The sequence below is a fragment of the Schistocerca americana genome, chromosome 3, assembly GCF_021461395.2.
Source record: "Schistocerca americana isolate TAMUIC-IGC-003095 chromosome 3, iqSchAmer2.1, whole genome shotgun sequence".
NCBI classification, from domain to species: Eukaryota; Metazoa; Arthropoda; class Insecta; order Orthoptera; family Acrididae; genus Schistocerca; species Schistocerca americana.
In genome coordinates, this window is record NC_060121.1 from 854,841,094 (window position 1) to 854,866,352 (window position 25,259).

The 25,259-nt window shown below is 40.5% G+C and overlaps 1 protein-coding gene across 1 annotated transcript in view; it reads right to left on the reverse strand.

Moving 5' to 3' along the window:
* Positions 1-900: 900 nt before the first annotated feature.
* The window catches only part of LOC124606440 (cilia- and flagella-associated protein 45-like), a 146,626-nt gene continuing 122,267 nt past the window's right edge, over positions 901-25,259 (reverse strand). Inside the window, exons 8-10 of the mRNA XM_047138421.1 lie at positions 21,131-21,346; positions 1,220-1,389; positions 901-1,131 (exon numbers count right to left, since the gene is read on the reverse strand). Of these exons, the coding sequence (XP_046994377.1) occupies positions 1,068-1,131; positions 1,220-1,389; positions 21,131-21,346 (450 nt within the window). The 3' untranslated portion in view covers positions 901-1,067. The remainder of the gene's footprint in view (positions 1,132-1,219; positions 1,390-21,130; positions 21,347-25,259) is intronic.

Consider the following 25,259-nt stretch of genomic DNA (forward strand, 5'->3'; position numbering starts at 1 on the left):
CTACCTTTTAAATGAAACTATGTTTAAGATTTTTTTATTTATTCCATATCCATGAAGATGATTTCACTTAGGATTTGCACAAGGTAAATTAAATAGTTTTTTTCTTTATAATTATTTACTGTGTACTCCTACTTTTCTGACATGTTCTACATCCTGGAGGGCCTACTCACTATGGATCTAATGCAACAAAAAGTAAATCTAATCTAGTAGTGGTTAGGATCACTGGTTTCCATGCTGCATGTCACCATTTCAGATTTTATCATTGGTAAATATTTGTTATTTTGTATTTATCATTTCTAGAAGGTCCTCAAAATGTATTATGTTTGCAATGTCTGCATGTTCTGGAATACTCAGTATTTCTACAAATAGCAGCACTCACCATCCAGTAGGCAGTCCTGTTCATACGTTGGTGTCTATAATAAATGTCCTTTCAGTGTAAAGTGTTGTACTTCACTTACTACCCTGCTTTCAGATTTGTACTTGGTTGTTGTTACAATGTGACAGTCTTAAGCAATAGTCTATTTTAAATCAAAAATTATTTCACCACCTGATTGAACCATAGCACTGGCACTGAAGTTCACCATCATAATACTAGAATTAAAAATAATTTCCATACAGATATTCTTTTATTTTATTTTTTAGTATCTGGATATTTCCAGTTTCCAGATATAATTGAATTTTATAGTAAAAAATTACTGTTTAAATGACACTGGGTTTCCAATTGTCCCTAAAATTTAAGAACTAGCTGCACACACATGATACCCCTTCATCAAAGTAATAGAAAAAATACATCTTAGACAAACTCTTAAGCATCTATGAAAAACTATAATTACTACATCAAACAATTCAAGTTATGAAATGTGTGCATTGTAACAACTATTGTTTGATGGAAAACGTGCATCTCTTAGTTACAATATTGGTCCTTGTTCATTATTCGTATGGACAAACCAAATACTATAAGATGTATGGAAACTGCATTGCTCCCAGGTTTTGGTAGCAGTTTAATAGTGGAAGATAGATTAAGTGACCTTCATCACTGCTCAATATCCAGTTTGGAGTACCAGTGATTATGGTTTAAGCTTGAGTGCCCGTTCAATCTCTTTAATATAGCGCTCTGGAACTTTCTGATGCCTGAAACAAACATATAACTTCATATAAGGAAACACTTTAAAAATCGCTTCTGGAAACAAACACACACAAAGTAATCAGGGTGTGTTACCTTAGATTGTGTATCTTTTTACACATAACATTCTTCACATTTTCGTCATGAAGTGTTCTTTCTTTATGCTGTTCTAAAGCCTCTTGGTACATTTTCTCTCTATCCCGAACACGTTGTATCTCTTTCTCTCTCATCTGTTGCAATATGGCTTTCCTGTGTGCCTCAAGATCCTACAAGTAATAAAAGTTTATGAAGAGTTAAATTCTACTTTAAGTGTCAACCAAACAGTAGACTACACAGAAAAATGAAAAGCAGCTGTAGCTCTGCTCACAATTAACACTTCTGTATCAACATATACGTGCAATCATCAGAAGCAAAAGTTAATAAGTAACTGCATGCTTTCTTGTAGTTGGTTGACAAGTGAGGAACTCTAAATTTGCCTCGTTTTGTCCAACCATGCTGTTCATTGCAGTGGTCATATCAAGAATTAATGAGGCTGCTATTCATGCCTAATCATCCTGATTATGGTTTTGCAAGATTATGTTAAATTGTTTTACGTTTACTAAAAGATTTTTAGGTATGTGTCAAACTCAGAAAGTTTTCTGTTTTAGATGAAATGGGTGCCCCCCATCCTAGTAGAGGTACAGGAAAATCTAAAATACAATGACAAAACAAAACACAACAACACAAGATAATTAATGTAGAGTAATGAAATTTCAGGAATACATTTGTCTAGGTAATATCTGTAAGTAATTAACATCGCAAGATCACAGGTTAATGTAAGTGCAAGATAAGGAATTGCAAATGGTACATTAATAACAGGTGTAACTGCCAGAATGTTGAATGCAAGCATGCAAACGCGCATGCATTGTGTTGTACAGGTGTCAGATGTCAATATATGGATGGAGTTCCATGCCTGTGCACTTGGTCGATCAATACAAGAATGGTTAATACTGCTTGTGGATGATGTTGGAGTTGTCGTCTAACGATGTCCCATATGTGCTTGATTGTGGACAGATCTGGTAATCAAGCAGACCAAGGCAAGGTGTCGAACTCTGTATAGCGTGTTCGATTACAACAGCAGTATGTGGTGAGTGTTATCCTGCTGCTGTTCATGAATTGCAGTACAACAGGTCCAGTCACCAGAGGCCCATAACTCACCTCCTTCTAATCAACATACAGCCATCACTGTCACCGAGGCAGAACCAGGTTTCATGAAAAAACACAGTAGACCTCGGCCTGGCCCTCCAATGAGCTCAACGAGTGAGGTGGCATTGTGGTTAGCACACTGGACTTGGGGTCAGGAGGATGATGGTTCAAAATCCTGTTGTCTGGCTATCATGATTTAGATTTTCTGTTTTTTTTCCTAGATCTATACATGCAAATGCTGGGCTGGTTCCTTTGAAAGGGCACAGCCGATTTCCTTCCCCTTCCTTGCCTAATCTGAGCTTATGCTCTGTCTCTAATGACCACATTGTCAACAAGACATTAAACACTAATCTCCTCCTCCAAATACATCTCGCTTGACACCACTGAAGTCACAAATGGTGGCGGTTTGTGATCAGTGAAATACACAATACAGGGCATCTGGCTCAGACCTACCCTTGATATAACTGATTTGTAACAGTTTGTTGTGTCACTGAGGTGCCAACTGCTGCTCAAATCGCTACTGCAGATGCAGGAATATGTGCCAGAGCCATACACCGAACAGGATTGTTTTCCCTTTCCGTAGTGCCACATGACTATCTGGAGCCCAGTCTTCTTGCGACTCTACATTCCCATGAGCACTGCTGCCGGCAATCATGTACAGTGGCTACAAGTCCTAGCAAGTCTTCCCGCAATATTGCAGAAGGAACATCCAAATTCTCCTAGCCTTAGTATATGACATTGTTCAAACTCAGTGAGGTGTTGATAATGGTGTCTTTGTTGCCTTAAAGGCATTCTTGAGTAACATGAACTCACCATGTCCAGTCTCAAAGGTAAGTAACATTCATGACCCTCACAGTGTGTATTTAAAGCAAACCTGAATTCCATCCTCATAGTGGCACTACTAGCTCTACTCTTATGTGAATGGCATGAGATTTGAATATACATTATCTTTCAGATGTAAAAACATGCCTACCAGCTTTCATTTATGTCGCTCAGCTCCTTCTTGGTGCTGCGATTTCTTTTACATCAGTTTACTTACTGTGGTGAAATTAAGTATGTCTGTTACAACCAACTGGTACATCATTGCATTTACTAGTACAAACAATGCAAAGTGATGTTTTGACAACTCTGCAGTTATATCTATCTACACATATACTCCACACACCACCATAAAGTGCCTGGTGGCAGCACCTTATACCACTACTAGTCACAAGCGACCATAAGAAGGATAGAGGAGAATACCTTGTATCACTACCGTCATTCCCTTTCCTGTTCCAGTTGCAAATGGGGCAAGGGAAAAACAACTGTCTATACGCCTATGTATGAGCTCTAATTTCTCTTATCTTATCTTTGCTGTTCATAATCAAAACATATATTGGCAGCAGTAGAATCATTCTGCAGTCAGCCAAAAATTCCACTTCTCTCAATTTTCTCAGCAGTGTTCCTCAAAAAGAATGTCATCTTTCCTCCAGGGATTCTCATTTGCATTCATGGAGCATTTCCATAAGACTCGCATTTTGATCGATTCTACCAGTAACAAATCTAGCACCATCCCTCTGAGTTGCTTTGATGTTTTCCTTTAATCTGATCTGGTGGGGATCCCAAACACTCAAGCAATACTCAAGAATGGGTCACACTTGTGTTACATATGAGGTCTCCTTTATAGGTGAGTGACACTTTCCTTGATTTCTCCCAATAAACTGCAGTCGACTATTCACCTCCCCTACATGCTCATTCCATTTCACTCTGGTTTGCAACAATATGCCTAGATATTTAATCATTGTGACTTTATCAAGCAGCAAATTACTAAAACTATATTCAAACATTACAGCATATTGCACGTAGCTTAACTCCGTTTCCCCCTGCCACCTCTGTTACTTCACTCTGTTTCTCCCTCCCACCTCTGTTATGTACAATACAGTTAGCATTTCACTCTTATTAGCACACGCATGATGTTTAAGCAGTAATCTCTGTCTGCATATTACCCTGTCTTTCACCTTTAATGATGTAGTCCCCAACAATCAGTCTTTCTTTCTCATCCATTATGGTAAGTCTCCCCTGACCTGCAGTTCTGGGTGACTTTCCCGAAATCTACCCCTTTTCCTAGATCTCTCCAGTCCATTTCCTTCACCCTTCTTCCTTCCCCTTCAACCCTTCTGCCTAAAGAAGGAGCCACTGGCTTGCCAAATACAATAGTCTTTTATGTGTGTGTTCTTCCGCTGCTTGGTGAGTAGATTTTTATCGATCCAATTAAATAATTTATTCAACAGAAAGAACTTCACAAACTGAGTAACTCAACAACATGTTGGTCCACCCCCTCTGGCCCTTATGCAAGCAATTACTCTGCTTGGCATTGATTGACAGAGTTGTTAGATGTATTCCTGAGGGATATCATGCCAAATTCTGTCCAAGTGGAGCATTAGATCGTCAAAACCCTGAGATGGTTCAAGGGCTCTGCCCATAATGTTCCAAATGTTCTCAGTTTAGAAGGGATCCAGCAACCATGATGGCCAAGGTAGGGTTTGTCAAGCACAGTAAGAAGCAGTAGAAACTGTCGCTGTTTGTGGGTGGGCATTATCTTACTTAAATATAAGCCCAGGATAGCTTGCCACAAACGGCAACAATATGGGATGCCGAATATCACTGAGCAGTGCTTTGCTGTATGCATGTCGCAGATGACAACCAGAGGGGTCCCGTCGCCTGAAATCTTATTGACTGAACTAAAACTGCCTTCACTGATGAATCCTCTTTCGAACTGAGCCATAATGACCAGCAAAGACATGTCTGGAGATGCCCCAGACAGCGGCAGGATACTGACCTGATTGTTGCCAGTCATATGCAGTGAGAACCAGGATTGATATTTATTTGCAGTTATGACCACTAAGTTAAAATATCACTACGTTTACAAAGGGCTCAAAAAAACTGGATTTCATTAATTGATTTCCCAATAATGTTTCTGGTTGGTCACATAAACATTCCAATACTGATTCTGAAAACACAGCTGTAGCTTCCAGATTTCCTCTTCCACACTCGACTTTCACTCCTATGTAAACAAACAGTTTTTAAAATGTGCTTGCATTGTCAGATTACATCCTGACTTTTAAAAATTTTGGCTTATCCAAACTGAGTGGCTGTTTGTGTGGAAAGAGTCATTGTGCTAACTAAATGAGAAACTGGATAGCTCATTTCCAGATGCCATTTGTGTAACACTACTGACAAACAGAAAACCAGCATATGAATGGTCTATCAAAAACAAGATTCTGTACCCAGCACCCGCACCTCTCCTTGTGCTTCTCAGGAAAGCATTTCTCGTCCATTCTTAAATAATTTCAGAAATTGTCAGATCCAAGTATGAGTGAATTTCTTCCTTTGAGTAAGCCATTTCTTTTCCCACAGCTTTCTCTCATTTTTTTCAGGCGCTATCAGTTCTAAAACAGTTGAGGCAAACCCACATTTTTGCGTCTTTCTTACAATAAGCAGAATCTCAAGCAACAAACCTCAACGAACCTAACATAAACAACAGGCAGCCAGCAATAGAAACAGAGTAATGCTATGATCACTGCATGCTGTTGGTTGGGTCATGTAGGGGTTGGCGGCAAAGTTTATCAGATGGTTGGCCAATAAATTGATGCATGTGCAGGGCCCTTCACTCTTCCCACTTTTGAGAGTAAAAGCAACCTGGTCAAGTGGTCAATTTCAGTGTGTATATGAATTAAGCAGTTTGTGTCCTAAAATGTTATTTCAAGTTTATGATTTTTCTTTGTTATATCAATGGAGCTAATAAGAGTCAACTCAGATGGCTTGCTTCATGCTGCAATCACACTGCCACCGAAATTGTGGGATTCCACCGACGACCGACATTGACCAATCTTTTCAAATCAGTACACCAATATGTGTGCAGTCTCAGTGCAACCGGTGTGTAAACCTGACTACGTGAATTATCCATTTCCGTTACCACTAGCCAACAGCAGTACAATGCCACATCAACAATGATGGCATATGATGATCCACTGACTTAAATCCAGGGAATTACACAGATTCCTTCGAGTGCCTTCTCAATTCTAATGATCTCTGCACCACCATGTTCACATCAGCAGCATCTTTCTAACCATGTGATGCATTTCAGCATTCCAATTTGCCATGCAACAACTAACTATGCATGAACAGTCGGCAGCCATCCTGCCTCACACACTTCACGGACATAGTGCGACCATCAGTAAATTTACACGTAGCGGTGGTGTTCAGCTCAAACTACCACTTTTCAGTGCCAACAATCCGAGCTTGTGGTTACGGTCATCACATGCATTTTTCAGACAGTCAACATTTTCAATGACCAATTGAATATATCCATCTGATCAGCCACCTGGCGGGCCACTCTTAACTAATTTACAATGTCATCAACTTGCCTCTGTTGGAGAACAGATTCAAGACAGCCAAGGTGGTGCTACTACAGAGGTAATCCCACATTCCAGAGCAGCAACTTCAAGAGGTCATGTATGAGATCAACTGAGCAACAGTACACCATCATATCTCTATCACCATCTCCGCAACTCAGTCCAACCAGCTCTTACATCGGATGCCATGCTGTGTGCCCTGTGGTTCATCAAGCCATTGACAGGCCTACGAATTGCCATGATCACAAATGAGGCAGAACCGATCAGACAGCTCTTGGCTATGGCTGACAGAATTTCACTGTTATTCATCATAGGCAAAAAGTAACAGTGCCCCAAGATTTGACTCAGCGACACGCACAGCAGACTCCACACCCCAATGTAGCATGAATGCAGCCAACCAGACACAAAGGGTCACAATCATGGCACGTCACAGCAAACTCTGCCAACTGTAGAATAATGCACATCAATACCCAAAGCTACCACAGCAAGAGTGTCATGCAACCCACACAGGCTCCATGTCTTGCTCCCTGCAAGTATCATATGTAATTCAGTGATACTGCACGCAAATGTCGGGACCCTTATGGGTACCCAAACTCCATGAGTGGGTCACAGTCGGTGCTCTGGCCTGCAACACCTCACCATGTTGCCTCCTACCCACCAAAATAACTAAAACACACACACACACAAACACACACACACACACACACACACATGCCTCATATGTTGCTCATAGACGTCTCTTCATCTTGGACAAAGCATCAAACCCGTATCTACTAGTACACATGGATTCCAATGTTAGTTTGTGTCTGCACTCCTCCACTCTGTATTTTGAGCCTACAGCCACCCACATGCTCCAGGCTGCCAACGACTCCAACACTAGGGTATATGGCACTGTCACACACATTGTACACTTGTCAGACACACTCCAGTGTTCATGGATCTTCCTAGTTACTGATGTGGTAGAACCAGTCATCGAAATTGACTCTTTACAACATCACTGGCCCTCCACCAATGTCTTACAGTCCACACTCATTTACATCTCAGATGAACAGGTGCAAGCTATCTCTACGTCTTCCTTGCTTCCACAACTGGCACCCATCACACTCCCCCTTGACCACACCGTCCATGACATTCCCTGCAAATATGTCAAATTTTCAGGGGACATTCTCCACACATATTGACGCTATACCACTTGCAATGCACACCACTTGCAATGTGCAGACATAATCACACTGTACGGAAAAGATGAGCTTCAATGTCACATCACTGCTGCTGTTGCAGACCTAGGAGCAGCACACAAGTATATCCACATGGGAGACAACAAACAACTGGATACAGACCTGCCTCCCTCACATGGGCATGCCCCTCCCCCTCCAACACACACCACACCAACACAGATGCTGCCAGTCGCCAACAGCCATCCCAAGGGCAGTAAACTACAGCACACAGTGTCTGTTAATAGTGCACCTGACCACCCCACCCCATGCATATGCGCATAAGCCAGTACTGTTCATGACGGAACCACACAGTGCATAATAACCACAGATGGGTCACCAGTTTGACATAAACCATGACAGTTGGCCCCAGCAGATCTACAACTTGCCAAAGCCACTGTTACCAAACTCCCTCAAACAGAAATTGCTCAACCTGAAGATAGTCCTGGAGCCTCCAGAATCAAATCCCTTTCTAAGAAAAACTGCTCTACCATATGGTGTGGTGATTACAGGGTGGTCAATTCCTGAACAGCACACACACCTACCCCATTCACAGCATACAGGACTTTATGCATGCCCTCACAGACGCTACATTTTTCAGTATGATCAATTACAGGCATGCTTACCTACAAATATTGATGCACCCCAACGACACTGGAACACTGCCATTATAACTCTGTTCAGACTGTTTGAGTATGCCTGACTGTGTGGCAATTACATGGCCCTGAATTCTCGAACAGCACATGACAGCTACCCCATCCCCAGCATGCACACTATGCATGCTCTCGCAGGTGCTACAATTTTCAGTACGATCGATTGCAAGCATGCCTACCCACAAATGTGGTTCTCCCTGACAACATCCAAAATACAGCCATTATAATTACTTTTGGACTGTTTGAGTATCCCTTTAAGCCATACGGGCTTAAAATGCTCCAAAGACTTGGCAGCGGTTCACTGACAGTATCCTATTGTGCTTCCCCTTCTGCTATATACAGGGTTATTACAAATGATTGAAGCGATTTCACAGCTCTACAATAACTTTATTATTTGAGATATTTTCACAATGCTTTGCACACACATGAAAAATCTCAAAAAGTTTTTTTAGGCATTCACAAATGTTCGATATGTGCCCCTTTAGTGATTCGGCAGACATCAAGCCGATAATCAAGTTCCTCCCACATTCGGCGCAGCATGTCCCCATCAATGAGTTCGAAAGCATTGTTGATGCGAGCTCGCAGTTCTGGCACGTTTCTTGGTAGAGGAGGTTTAAACACTGAATCTTTCACATCACTATGCGTGAAACTTGCCCGCACGCGTTCAAAAGTTTGAAAGCATTGTTGATGCGAGCTCGCAGTTCTGGCACGTTTCTTGGTAGAGGAGGTTTAAACACTGAATCTTTCACATCACTATGCGTGAAACTTGCCCGCACGCGTTCAACCATTTCTTCGCTCACTGCAGGCCGACCTGTTGATTTCCCCTTACAGAGGCATCCAGAAGCTTTAAACTGCGCATACCATCGCCGAATGGAGTTAGCAGTTGGTGGATCTTTGTTGAACTTTGTCCTGAAGTGTCGTTGCACTGTTATGACTGACTGATGTGAGTGCATTTCAAGCACGACATACGCTTTCTCGGCTCCTGTCGCCATTTTGTCTCACTGCGCTCTCGAGCGCTCTGGCGGCAGAAACCTGAAATGCGGCTTCAGCCGAACAAAACTTTATGAGTTTTTCTACGTATCTGTAGAGTGTCGTGACCATATGTCAATGAATGGAGCTACAGTGAATTTATGAAATCGCTTCAATCATTTGTAATAGCCCTGTATATCTTGATAACATACTCATCGTCTCACATTCTGTGGACAAGCACTCACAGCACCTAGAACAAATTCTGGCCATGTTGCATGAGGCAGAGTGGTCATCAACAAGACAAAATCACAACTTCAGTGGATAGAAGTTACCTTCATCAGGCACACTCTTAACACTGCTCGCATCAAGCTGACAACTGAACATATGCCCTTCCTTGCCCGGAAACATATCATGGCCTATGAAAATTCCTCAGGATTCTCAACTTCTATTGTTGAAAGCTCCTGTAGACAGTCAAGTTACAGATCCCACTAACAAATGCCTACAAAGGCAAACACAAACAAAGTAAAAGGAAATTACTTTCAATGCCAGAAATGATGGAATCATTTCACCATGCAAAAATTGTGAGTTTCAGGTTGTAATGTTGGCACACCCACAACCAGATGTGCAGCTGACACTTACAACAGATGCAAGCAACACCGCAATGGACCAGTTCTTCAACAGACTGTTAATAGTGTGCCACAACAACTTCAATTTTTCTCCATGAAACTCTTGACCACACAGTGAAAATGGTCAGCATTCAACCACAAGTTGCTTGCAGTTTACTCTGCTGTTTATTATTTCAGTCAAGAAAATGAAAGTCACCATGTAACACTATTTACAGATCGTCAGACCTTGGTTGATGCCATTTGCAATTCATCTGCAGATGCAAAGCCTTGATGTTTCTGTCACTTGCATCTTATCGGCCAGTACACAACCAACATTCAATATGTGCATGGAGGCGATAATATCATGACCGGTTATTTCTCACAACCTTTTGCAATCTTCCTACAATATGACTAAGAATGCATGGCACAAGAACAAACAAAAGAACCCACCATCACTCAGCAACTCATTGACACAAATACAAGCCCCCAGACCTAACATTGGTGATTATGTCTCATACTGCATAAAGCATTTAAATATAAGTACAGTTACTGTTATTAATAAATCAATCATTCGCTCACACTGTGACAATGCAAGTTGGGATATTTTTATCTCCCCTCTTGTTTTGCCATCTGCCTCCTTAAATTCATTTGATCACTTTTAACTAATTACTTTTGACATATATGAGTATTATCTGCATTTTCATAAAAGAGAAAGGTTGGCCCTCAGTTTTAAAGAATATAACACCAGATCTAATGTTGTGCTTAGTTTATGTATGTAATTGATTCTATGATTTATTTTGACTATTACAAGTTAGTATCTTTCATTATAGGTTGACATCAGTAATTGTTTCGTAACTTAAATTCTATTGTTGACATATAAACAAATATAAATTCTGTACTAATTATAAACATTTGGAGGAACAACAAATAGTATTCATAAATGATCTATTTAGCTCTATTCCAAAACATGTTAGCAAAACCAGCCCTTCATTAATTCCAAAGTAATTAACAGTTTTGTCAAAAGTATTGTTTGCTTAACTAAATATGTTAATTTCATGATTTAAACAAATAATTCAGCTTAACCCTTGTAGTAGAAGAAATTGTTAAAAAGAATAAATTATTCTATCTATTCAGTTAATCGAATGAGTTATGTTTTAATTGTAATTTCTGTAAATTAAACTTTGAACAATGTATATTTTCAGCACCTACTACTGTGATGATATACAAGGGCCCGATTTTTGGTCACGAGTCAGTCAGTCCACGGCCGAGTTTCAGATGAGGAACCTGTGTTGGTTATAATGACAACAATGCATCAACTTAACAGTGGAATAAGTGTTACATCAATAGGCCGTGTGTTAAAGCAGTGACAGTGTCTGCTCCATACATACCTGATTATTCCAAAAGAACTGTGAATTATGTGGTTATGTTTTTACTGCTTGTAGAAGTTCAACAGGAAACTATTGTAGCAGTATGTGGATGTTCAACTGCAAACTATTAATGAGGCTTATGGAAAGTTAAACAATAGTGCACTGGCCATATTAAATGTGTATATGGGAGGGGGGTTTGTAAAAAGTGAAAGTAAACATTTGTGAAATGCAACTGTGTACCTATGGGCTACATTATTTACCGTAGTCAGTGTCCAAATTACGAACCCCATTTTTCAGCCAGTGTAGCAATGCAGTACATCAACACCGAGGACAACAAAAGAAAAAATAAAGCAGGCAGAACTGCTACATACGGTGCCCCAACATGAGGACTATTGTATGTGAGCACAATAAACTAGAACTCACGACATTTGCCAGTGAAGTGTGAACTCGAGCAGCTCACAGTTTTAAATGGAAGAGATGCTACAGCCAATCACCACTTGGATTTCATGGCCACAGTAGGACAGCAGCCAATCAGCGAGCAGGTTCTATGGCAGCAGCCACTGAGTACAGGAGCAACCAATCAGCACGCAGGTGGACACAGCTGATGAGATAAACAAGACACCTTGCCAAGAGAATTAAAACTTCCCACAGCCTTGCAGATCCAGACGACAACAACAATAGCAGCAGCAGAGCAGCAGAAGAAGAGTGAAAGAGAATACGGTAATTTCATAGCAAAAACTGTTGCATTAAGACATACATAATGAGTGACCTTAATGGACAAGACAGTGTGACAGAGGACAAAGATGTAGAGGTTAAGTTGTTAAATGAACGCAAGGATGTAAGTGTGATGTGTTCTGTAGACGATAATAGTTATCAGACATGAATGTAACTATGAAGGATGGGGACGAAAGTCCTATTGTAAAGAGCAAAATGGACGAAAACAGTACTGAAGTAGATGAAGTCATTAAGGTTAAGGAGGAGGAATCTAGTAGCGACAGTCAGCAAGGGCAACAGTTTATGGCGGACGGAAACTTGGAAACGATGTTAAGGCAAATTATGAGTAGTATACGAGGGGTGTTTTAAAAGTCCTTGGAAAGTATGAGGGTTGGCACTACCAGCATGTATCAAGGTCATGTTTAGTTAGTAGTATCTCTGGAAAGAATGCACACCAAGTTTCAGCCATACTGGTCTATTTCTTTGTGTTTGGCATTCGTGTGAATCAAGGAAGTCAAGTGATTGTCAAAAAATGGATGAAAAAGAATTTCGTGTGCTGATTAAACATTAGTTTATGAAAGGCAAAGCGCCTCAGGAGACTAAAGAGAAGCTTGATAAACATTACGGTAACTGTGATCCTTTGATTAGAACAGTTTGTAAGTGGTTTCAAAATTTTTGGAGTGGCCATATGGGCACAAGTGATGCTGAATGTTCTGGACACCCTATGGAGGTTACAACTCCAGAAATCATTGATAAAATCCATGATATGGTGATGGATGACAGAAGAGTTAAGGTGCGTGAGATTGCTAGTGCTGTGGGCATCTCGAATGAATGGGTACATAATATTTTTCATAAGCATTTGGACATGAGAAAGCTATCTGCAAGATGCGTTCCATGATTGCTCACGCTTCACCAAAAACAGACTCGTGTGAAGTGTTGCATGGATGGTTTGCAGCTATTCAGGAAGAACCAGATAGGGTTGATAGAAGAGATAGAGAAGATCTAACGGAGAGCAGCGTGCTTCGTTACAGGATCATTTAGTAATCGCAAAAGCATTACAGAGATAATAGATAAACTCCAGTGGAAGACTCTGCAAGAGAGATGCTCAGTAGCTCAGTATGGGCTTTTGTAGAAGTTTCGAGAACATACCATCACTGAGGAGTCAAGCAGTATATTGCTCCCTCCTACGTATATTTCACGAAGAGACCATGAGGATAAAATCAGAGAATTTAGAGCCCACACAGAGGCATACCGACAATCTTTCTTTCCACGAACAATATGAGATGGAATAGAAGGGAGAACTGGTAGATGTACTCAAAGTACCCTCTGCCACACACCATCAGGAGTACCCTCTGCCACACACCATCTGGTGGCTTGCAGAGTATGGATGTACATGTAGAGTTGTAGAAGAATCCGCAGGAATTTAAGTGCCGTTTCATCACTGTGGATGAAACATGGATATATTACTATTGCCCTGAGACCAAACAACGATCTAAACAATGGGTTACCAAGGGAGAATCTGCACCAAAAAAGGCGAAGACCATTCCTTTGGTCGGAAAGGTTATGGCGGCTGTCATTTGGAATTCGCAAGGGATAATCCTCATTGACTATCTGGAAAAGGGTAAAACTATTACAGGTCCATATTATTCATTGCTATTGGACTATTTGAAAATCGAGCTGCAAGAAAAATGCCTGCGATTGAACCGCAAAAAAGTCCTTTTCCATCACGACAATGCACCAGCAGTTGTGGTCGCAAAATTAATGGAAATAGGATTCCAACTCGTTTCACATCCCCCCTATTCTCCAGACTTGGCTCCCTTGGACTATTATTTGTTCCCCAATTTGTAGAAATGGCTGGCAGGACAAAGATTTTATTCAAATGAGGAAGTGATTGCAGCAACTAATGGCTATTTTACAAACTTGGACAATTCCTATCATTTGGAAGGGATCAACAAATTAGAACATCAGTGGATGAAGTGTATAGGTCTAAAAGGAGACTAAGTCGAAAAATAAAAAAGGTTTGCCACAAACACGTAAGTAGTTTTTATTTTGCACGGACTTTTCAAATGCCCCTCATATGTAGGGTGGAAAAGAAAACTGATAGCATTAGAACTGACATGGTTAGCTTAAAGGATGAACTGAAGAAAGAAATTAAAAAGGAGATTCAGGTAGTCAGCTTTAATCTGTTAGAATTAAATAAGATGTTGGATGCTGATAAGACTAACGAGAAATTAACAATGAGTAATAAATGTGTGGAAGAGAGAGAGACTTTGTGAAGACAATAGTATGAAGGTGGAGGTTTCCCAGAAACAATGTGCTGAAAATAGGGTTAAACTTGAGAACCAAATCGATAAGATTAAAAATGATTTAGAAACTGAGGTAGTAGCCAAGTGTGCAGTAGTGGTAGGGGAAAAACTGGAAAAATTAAGTGAAAATGTAGATTCAAAATTGACTAAAATGGGGAAAAACATGGAAGTGGTACAAAATCTAAAGCGTAGAGAAAGTTACAGTGGGTCTGACTCTGACAGTAGTTGTAATGATGATAGCAATGACGAATCCATTAGTGATGAGAATGGGGTATTTGAATTTGTAAATGATAATGAGGGCAATATGTTACTTAAAGAAAGAATAAAGGAGGATAATATTAGGCCTAGTGAAGAGTTGGTGTTTGAGAATGATAATGAGGAAGAGAACCATGCTATCTGTCATTTGACTGGGAAAAGATTAATGAGGATTTGTTGTATGAACAAGATCACATGATAAGTAAAAAGGAAGTGTGGCACCCTGTAACAACAGCAAGTGTACAAGGTATACATGTTAAGTGTGTATTGGACAATAGTAGTGATTTGAATGGCATTTCACATGCATTTTTTGAATCTATTAAGAACAAAGAGGGTATAGTAGTGATGCATGTTTCTGGAATAAAAATTATTGATGCTACTGATAAGATATCAAAGACTGTGAAACAAGAGGTACCATTAACTGTAAAATTGGCAGGTCAGCTGTTGGAATGCAATTTGTTGGTAATTCAAAATCTCAGCATTGATGTAAATTTGGGACTAATTTCTTGTGCAATTAGCAAGTAAGGGGTTCAGCATTCTGTGTTGGATTCATAATGTGGCAATAATGCTTACCCCAGCTGTCTGTCTCATTTTTCATGTTTCCTGAGGCCGTCAAACTCTTCTCCTATCCTACCCGTATTTTATAAGTGAATAACAAACATTCTGTCTTCGACTGTCATGTAATTTTGTGCAGTAGCATACTTTAGAATAGAAATATGTTAGAAAAGTTTTCTTTAGTGTTATCTATATATCTATTTATATTATGTTGTGTTACTTATAAGTAATGGAGTCATAGGAGGACGGAAAAAAGTTAGTTGGTACCATGATCAAAGAATTTCTGTCGAACAAAGAGGTAAGGTAAACTGGAAATGAAAGCTGTCAACATATGTGGAGGGTAATTAACACCTGAAGTAATCAGCTCATGGGTGCAGCAGCAATATGCAGTATAAACCATTTTAAATACTAGGTATTAATATTAATTGGGGTATAATAGAAATGTTTGTGTTCAGTGCAATCAGTATATGGAGATAACTATCTACCTATAGTTGCTATAGTTGTGTGTCATGGTACAGCCTTTTCTAACATTAAGGAATTACAACTTTTAAACATAGTTGCCTGGAGTAATGTGGGTGGAATGTATTAGCAAGACTTGTATGTATATCTCCCTTCAGGCTAGAATAAAGTGAAATAATAGTTTGTCTAAGTGATGATTTTATCTGATCAGTAATGAGAATTAAGTTTGCCTTAGCATACGGATCGGCTACTGTGGAGTGTTTTTCAGTAGAGTCCGTTTTGCATTAGATAAGCAGAGAAGGTGTTTATTTATTAGATAATGAAGCAATAATGAAATAATAAAATAATGAATAATGTTAGGGTCTTAATGGTTAAGGAGCCTGTCTCTGCAGTAGGTATATTTTTTGAGGAAGCACTCCACTAGTTACCAAGATAAGAAATGTAAGTAAAATAATGGAACTGACAGACATTATTAATGAAAAATATGACTGCATATAAACAAATGTTGTGTAACTGTATTGATGATCTAATTTTGAACTAGGCAACATTGAGTACTGTTTATATTGTGCAATTCATGACACTGCAGCTGAAATGAGAGATTAACAGAAAGAGCAATATTTACAAGTCATATGATGGTGCATCATCCGATCTATAGGTTATCTGAAAAATTCTACTATGAGCATAAATTGGTAATTCTGGGATAACGAAAAGTAATTTTGCTGATTAACTGATAACGGTGGTGCTAGACTGATGTGAATATTCTGACAGGTCAACTATTTGATAAAATTTTGTGGTTTTGTGAGAATTTAATTTTCCGATTGAATGAGAGTAGAGCTCAGAGTGGAGTAGCGAAGTGGGGCAATGATTTGATACAACTTCCATACCCTTGATCTTGATGTGAATAGTAATCAAGTTATGTGATGGTGACTCTATTCTTTTTCTATAATGTAATAATTAGTAAATCTATGCTACTGCACATATTGAGTTTTTTATATTTTGCAAATGGAAAAGAGACCCAGATCTTTCAAGTTTAACCAGTTTCAGACAGTTATGACTTAGAGTAATGTTTTGGTAGTGTAATGTGCACTTGATTTTAAAATTTTTTTCTAGTCACCACCTTTCATACTATAGTCAGTTTTAGTGCTAATTATTTTAATGTTATGAGAACTATGTAATGTATTTATTTATGATATAATTAATATCATTTGCCATTAGTGTTAAACTTTTTTTAGACTTAAGTTAGAAGTCAAAGTAAGTGCACTTAAGTAGGATATTTTGTCTCATTTTTTCGTGTACTGTAGCGGACGAGAAAAGTAAAAGTAAACATCTGTGAAACGCGACAGTCCATCTGTCAGCTACATTATTTACCGCAGTCAGTGTCCAAATTACAAACCCCATTTTTCAACCAGTGTAGCAATGTAGTACATTGACACCAAGGGCAACAAAGGAATAAATAAAGCAGGCAGAACTGCTACAACATGGGCAACACAACATTTTGCCAGGCAATTTCAGTGTCATAGCTTTTGGGTCAGTGAGGATGGCAGCAATCCTAAACAGGGAACAGTCAATAGGAACTGCTCCAAATGTCTTGACTTTTTATGATCAGTATCTGGTGGCCACCGGCCACCTTTTAGTGCTCTTACCATAGCTAGTCTGTTGGTAGCCCATAACACACCAATTTATATAGGTTACCAATTAATAATGAGATTGGTATCTACAAAGCCTGAAGTGTTGTCCCATGATGTCAGTATTAGCTCTTCACCAAAAAAATCTGACAACCACTGGATTAGCTCCTTCACACTCATTTGGTATCACTTTAGTAGTAAAAGCCACAATGATGCACTCATCTTCAAGCATCCATCCTGCTTAATGAGGTTAAAATAGATTCTAGTCCCTTTCACAGAATAATTCTAAGCTAGCCTAACCTTGTCGATTCCGCCAAAAACTGATGAAGGGGATCAGATGCACCGTAACCAAATTATTGGCCAATGTAATCAGGCGACCTCTGGTGACTGCATCTGGTGATCATTGTCAATGCCACGAATGCAGTCTTAGCAACACTTACTATACTTCTCATTTGATAGTTCAAAAATCAATATCAATAGCACCAGTTAGTGCTTAAATTAATGAAATCCTTTTTTCATTAGACATTTTCTCAATGTGGAAGTAAAATAATACATTTCATAAATATGAGTACACATTGCTGAACAGCCCCTGAAATTTAAAGAATATTTGACTATGCACAAGATAGATATGTACCCAGTAGAACAGTTCATAACGGGAGGAAATCTCCGTGGCTCATTGTCACTGTAAAGAAATTTCTAAAGAAACAGCGATTACTGCATAATAGGTGTAGAACAAAGCATAGGGCTATAGATGGAGAGGTTCTGATTGGCTGTCAAGAGAGCAATGCGTGATGCCTTCTAGCATAATAGAATATTGTCAAATGATATTTCACAAAACCCCATATGTAAAGGATGTTAGTGACATCAAAGTTAGTGTCCAGCCCTAGTGAATGAGACAGGAACAGAAATTGAGGATAGCAAAGCTAAAGGCTCAATTCCATTTTCAAATGTTCCTTTACAAGAGAAAACCCAAGAGAATTGCCCTAATTTAATCCTCGTACCACCAGAAAGATAAATGAAATAAGTATTAGGGTCAGTGGTGCTGAGAAACAGCTGAAATAATTAAAATTCAACAATGCTCCAAAATCATTAGAATTGAATAATGCTCCAAGGCCTGATGGAATACCTGTCAGATTCTATCCTGAATTCTCGGATGAGCTAGCCCCTCTTCTAACTATAATCTATTGTAGATTCCTCAGACAAAAAACCGTGCCCAGTTCTTGGAAAAACCGTACCCAGTTCTTGGAAAAAGCACATTACACCCTTCTACAGGAATGGTAGTAGAAGTGATTGACAAAACTGCTTCCCAATATCCTTGACATCGATTTGTTGTAGAATCTTAGAACATATTCTGAGCTCAAACATAATGAGGTACCTCGAACAGAATGACCTCCTCAATGCCAACCAGCATGGATTCTGAAACCAATGACCTTGTGAAACCCAACTGGCACTTTTCCCGCATGACGCATTGAAAGTTTTGGATCAAGGCAGGCAGATAGATTTCCAACAAGCATTTAACTCAGTACCACATCTACACATATTGTCAAAAGTACAATCATATGACATATCAAGTGGAATTTGTGACTGGATTGGGGGCTTTTTGTTAGGGAGGATGCAGCATGTTACCCCGTGTAGACACTCATCGTCAGATGCAGACGTAAGTTCAGGTGTGCCCCAGGTAAGTTTGTTGGGACCCTTGCTGTTCACGTTGTATATTAATGACCTTGCGACTAACATTTATAGTAACCTCAGACTTTTTGCAGATGATACAGTTATCTATAATGAAGTACTGTCTGAAATAAACTGCATAAATATTCAGTCAGGTCTCGATAAGGTTTCCAAGTGGTGCAAAAATTGGCAACTTCCTATAAATGTTCAAAAATGTAGTATTGTGCACTTCACACAATGAAAAAATGTAGTATCCTTTGACTATAATATAAATGAGTCACTGTTGGAATCGCCCAACTCATACAAATACTGGAGTGTAACACTTGGTAGCGATATTAAATGGAATTATCACATAGGTTCAGTCGTGGCTAAAGCAGGTCATAGACTTTGGTTTATTAGCAGAATACTGGGGAAGTGCAATTGGTCTACAAAGGAGATTGCCAATAAATGACCAGTGTGACCAGTTCTAGAATACTGCTCAAATGTGTGGGACCTGTACCAAATTGGACCAACAGGGAATACTGAACATGTACAGAGAAGGGCAGCATGAATGGTCACAGGTTTGTTTGATCTGTGGTGAGTCACAGAGATACTGAAGGAACTGAATGGGAAGATTCTTGAAAACAGACATTAACTATCCCAAGAAAGTCTATCAAAACAAATTTTCAAGAGCTGGCTTTAAATGATGACTCTAAGAATACCGGTATATTACAACCTCCTATGTGTCACTCACATAGGGATCTTGAGGATAAGATTAGAATAATTACTGCACACACAGAGGCATTCAAACAATCATTCTTCCCATGCTGAATATGTGAATGGAACTGGAAGAAGCCCTAATAACTGGTACAGTGGGACATACCCTCTACCATGCACTCAACAGTGGTTTGCAGAGTATAGCTGTAGATTTAGATGGTATGGTAGACATAGGGATATGCATGTAGTTAGAATGGCAGTGACTGTTACATAAAGATTTTACTTTTGTAAAGATTTACTATTCTGATTATGAGATTTGTACTGCACATTATTAAGGAGATTTGGGTGTTCTTGGAATTATCTGGGATTTCCTTGTGGCCCATGCATGTAATATATTTTGTTTGGATTGATTTGAATGGTTACAAGAGAATTTTTTGACTGCTACCTATTTATTTAGGACATTTATCTTTATGTCAGCTAATCTGAAATAACAGCTAAAATTGTATGTCCAATAATTAAATTGGAGAAAGAAGTGCAATTTTGAGTGTGTGTTACTTCAACAGGTTAATAACTTTAAACTTTTGTTTGAAAAATAAACTAGAAATAGCGATATTCAACTTACAAACTTTTCTCATTTCAGATCTGGCAGTAATATGGTACAGTATTTTATTTTGGGGTTTTAACCATAAATGTATTTGTTTATGGCACAAGGAACATTATAACTAAATTAAAAATCACTTTAGTTGTAGCTAATGTACTCCCCCTCCCCGGTGTAGTTTCGGAGGCTTTACAGCTCCATCATTATCAGGTGCCACTCGATGAACTGTATGGTGGGCAGGCTCATGACTTAACAATTTATTGGAAGGCACCTGATTATGCAGCTGTAAGGCCTCCAAAACTATCCGTGAAAGAAAAAGAGAATGTTAGCTACAACTGCAACAGATTTTTCATTCAGTTCTCATGATTCACAGTTGTGGGCGTTCTCCAAATCAGATTTTGTTTACAATGAACATTGTTACAGACATGAGTAATGGATGTAAGCCTCCCTTCCAGGAATCTTATGTATGTGTTAAAAGACATATATCACAGGCCACATTCACAGTGATAACTCTCTCCCACTACAAGATCACTTGGAGTATACTGAGCTCAAAATCACAATTATAACTGCCTGCAAGAAGAAACATACATTCTCTGAATGCCTCTCTCTCTCTCTCTCTCTCTCTCTCTCTCTCTCTCTCTCTCTCTCTTTTTTTTTTTTATGGTACTTTCTTGGCATAGTGTGCCTGTATTTTTTACCAGTATCTAAGGCAATCCTACAATCCTACAGAACTTATGTTCTTACCTGTAATCTCTTCAGTTGCTCCTGTCTTTCCTTTTCTGCGAGCTGCTCCTGTATCTTCTGCACTTTCTCAAATTCCTGCTTTTCCCTTGCAATCTCCAGTGCTTGAATGCGCTGTCTCTCTTTGACTTGCTCAGCAAGTGCCTTCTTAAGCTCCTCATCTGTCTGTGCTTTCTTGCGGACAGCCTCTAGCTCTCTTCGACGCCACTCACGTTCCATCTAGCATTTTGAGGCCGCCAAAAACAAACCTTGTCAGTCATGATTATCACAGAAGAAACATATCTGTAAACTATAGGAGTAGATTAAAAAAAGAAATAGAAGACATGAACATTCCCAAATTCTAAACTGAAAAATATAGGAAACATAGTGTTAAGAAACCAAAAATATGACTCGACATAAGAAACAATGAAAAAGGCCAGGATTGACTAATCCAGGAGAATTACTTTTCAAAGGACACATTATGGCCCAGCAAAATACACTATCTGATCAAAAGTATCTAGACAGCTATTGATGGACATTAATATGGGGCATGTCCATCCTTCGCTTTGATGACAGCTTGAACTCTGCTCGAGACATTTTCAGTGAGCTGTCTGAATGTCTGTGGAGGAATGGCAGCCCATTCTTCCTCAAGAGCTGAACTCAGATAAGATAGTGACATTGGACATTGGGGTCTGGAATGGAAACAATGTTCTAACTCACCCCAAAGGTGTCCCATTGACTGTTAAGATACTGATGTTGGACACTGGGACCTGGAATGAAAACAATGTTCTAATTATTCATCCCTAAGGGCCCAGGGCTTTACATTAGGATTCTGGGCAGGCCAGTCCTTTTCAGGGTTGTTATTGTCCACAAACCATTGCCTCACAGATGCTGCTTTATGACAGGGTGATTGTCGTGCTGATACAAACAGTCATCATATCCAAACTATTCCTTTACTGTAGCAGTACATAATGCTGTAAAATTTGTTCATATTCTTCTGAGTTTAGCATTTTCTTAAGCGAAATAAGCGTACTACATCCTATCCTTGAAAACCCCCCATACAGTAACACCATCTCCTCCATATTTACTGTTGGCACTAACATGATAGGTCATGTTCTCCTAGCATTCGTCAAACTCAAGCCCTTCCATTGGGGCTGTCACAGGGTACAGCATGATTAATCACTCCAAATCACTCATTTCCAGTCAACCATTGTCCAGCAGCATTGCTCTTCACACCTCAAACGTTGCTTAGCAATGACTACAGAAATATGTTTCTTATGAGGAGCTGCTTGACCAATGTACACCAATCTTTTTAATTCTCTACGAACAGTCACTGTCCTTGCTTGATCACTGGTAGCACTTCGGAACTCATGAGTGATTCATTCCACAGATTTCATGCAACTTTTTACAATCATCCTCCCAATGCTTGATGGTCCCTGTCCATCAGTACATGAGTTCTGTCTGGTCTTGGTTTAGTTGTGTTTGTTCTTCACATTTCCACTTCAAAACCACATCCAACAACAGTCGATGTGGGCAGCTTTAGAAGGGCTGAAATGTCCATGATGGATTTTTTGCTCAGGTGACATTCAATGACTAGTCCACATTTGAAGTCACTGAGCTCTCCTGAGTGACTCACTCTGCTGTTACAACTCCTCTACCAGCAACTTATCACCACCACTCCCCAAACAGACAGGACTCCCTTGCCCTGTGTTGTGTGAAGTAAGAGCATGAAGTGCTTTGCCTTCAGTTGATGTGTGGTTGTCTTCTTCTTTCCCTGACTTCTGTTAGTGCCTTTAGAGACTGTTGGGTCTTCTTTCCTCTGCCACCAGTAGATGCACGTTTCTTTTGAAATTGTATTTGAGCTAAGTGCCTTGGATTCTGTGTGAGGGTGAACCTTGTCACTGTTAAGCTGTCACAGTTCACCACATTTCTGGTCACCATGTTGTTGGACAACTGTTTAGGTTGTCGACAATCATTTGAAGCTGCCAATGCACCAGATGTATGCTGCCACTATTTTATATAGCACTGCATCATAAACATACAGCACTAATTGTACTCATGTAGTCCATGGTAGGTCCACTGTACGTATATAGGATAGACAGACGGCCCAAGCATGGAGTCTTAGGTGATGCCAGCCCGGATTTAATATTACATGGAGATAATAGACCCAGCTCATGCATGTAATGTGTGGTCTTGGAGGCTGCTGTGTATCAGCTGCACATATGATGTTGGGAGCCCCAGCAAGAGCTTGTACAGAAAACCCTCATGCTATACAGAGTCAACTGTTTATAGGACATTCAGCAGGAGGTCTCCAAAGTACTGTGAGTGGTCTGTTGCTTCCATGGCCTCTTCAACCAGACGAAGGAGTTGGTGAGTGGTGGAATGTCCACGATGAAAAGCATACTGGACATCAAGAGGAATGTCTTCATCTTCAGTATGTTGGAGCAGGCAATACAGGTAGGCCCTCTTGGAAACTTTCAATAGTGCTGGCAGCAAGCTGATGGGTCTGTAGCTTTTGGGAGCTCATGCAGCCTCACGAGGCTTTGGAATGGCAACTATCTCTGCATGCTTCCAGGCTTTTGGGTAAATTCCAGTCTCTTTGACAGAGCTGAAGATTCCAGATATGTGTTTAGTTGCAGCATCTGCTTCAACATGTTGTGTTGATGACGTCAGCTTCCCTTGACTTCTGTGTATTGAGAAAGTTGAGTTGCTGGTGGACCTCATTGGCTGTGATTGATCCAATGTTGTCTTCTTCCTCTTTGGCAGCAAGGAAGGGTGGGAGACAGTTGTTGACTACGGCGATCTAGTTGTCACCCAAAGATTATCAATGAACGTAAATGTGTCACTGCATACATCAGCTAGACCTTCTGCTTTCACGTTCAGTTCAATGATCACTTCATTGCCCACTTGAAGAGGTAGCATGTGGAGAGTTTACCACACAAAATGTTTGGTACCTTGCCAAGCAGTTCCATCATTGATGCATAGTGCAGTAATCCTGTCTACCTTTGCTTAGTTACAATGCTCTTCTAGTTCTTTTTTTGGCATCTCACTGCATGCTATTTAAAAGCCTTTTTGTTGCAGAATTCTGGCTGTGCTGATAATTATGTCATACTCTGTTCCTTTCTGCAATGCCCTCTATTAGGTGCTTTGAAAGTGACAGACACAAAGTTGATCTATGTGTGGCATTCCAAGTGGCATCCAAGTATAGAGCTTTCTTGATTCTACATCGCCTGGATTGGGTACTTGTGGTAATTCAGCTGCCAGCTGCACCGTGTAACTGTCCCAGTCTGTCTTCTTGGAGGAATCCCATGTTTTGGAGTCCAGGTTAGGTCAACTTCTAGACAGAACAAGGTACATGGTTGGAAGATATCACACTGTCTACCCTTGCATATACACTCCTGGAAATGGAAAAAAGAACACATTGACACCGGTGTGTCAGACCCACCATACTTGCTCCGGACACTGCGAGAGGGCTGTACAAGCAATGATCACACGCACGGCACAGCGGACACACCAGGAACCGCGGTGTTGGCCGTCGAATGGCGCTAGCTGCGCAGCATTTGTGCACCGCCGCCGTCAGTGTCAGCCAGTTTGCCGGGCATACGGAGCTCCATCGCAGTCTTTAACACTGGTAGCATGCCGCGACAGCGTGGACGTGAACCGTATGTGCAGTTGACGGACTTTGAGCGAGGGCGTATAGTGGGCATGCGGGAGGCCGGGTGGACGTACCACCGAATTGCTCAACACGTGGGGCGTGAGGTCTCCACAGTACATCGATGTTGTCGCCAGTGGTCGGCGGAAGGTGCACGTGCCCGTCGACCTGGGACCGGACCGCAGCGACGCACGGATGCACGCCAAGACCGTAGGATCCTACGCAGTGCCATAGGGGACCGCACCGCCACTTCCCAGCAAATTAGGGACACTGTTGCTCCTGGGGTATCGGCGAGGACCATTCGCAACCGTCTCCATGAAGCTGGGCTACGGTCCCGCACACCGTTAGGCCGTCTTCCGCTCACGCCCCAACATCGTGCAGCCCGCCTCCAGTGGTGTCGCGACAGGCGTGAATGGAGGGACGAATGGAGACGTGTCGTCTTCAGCGATGAGAGTCGCTTCTGCCTTGGTGCCAATGATGGTCGTATGCGTGTTTGGCGCC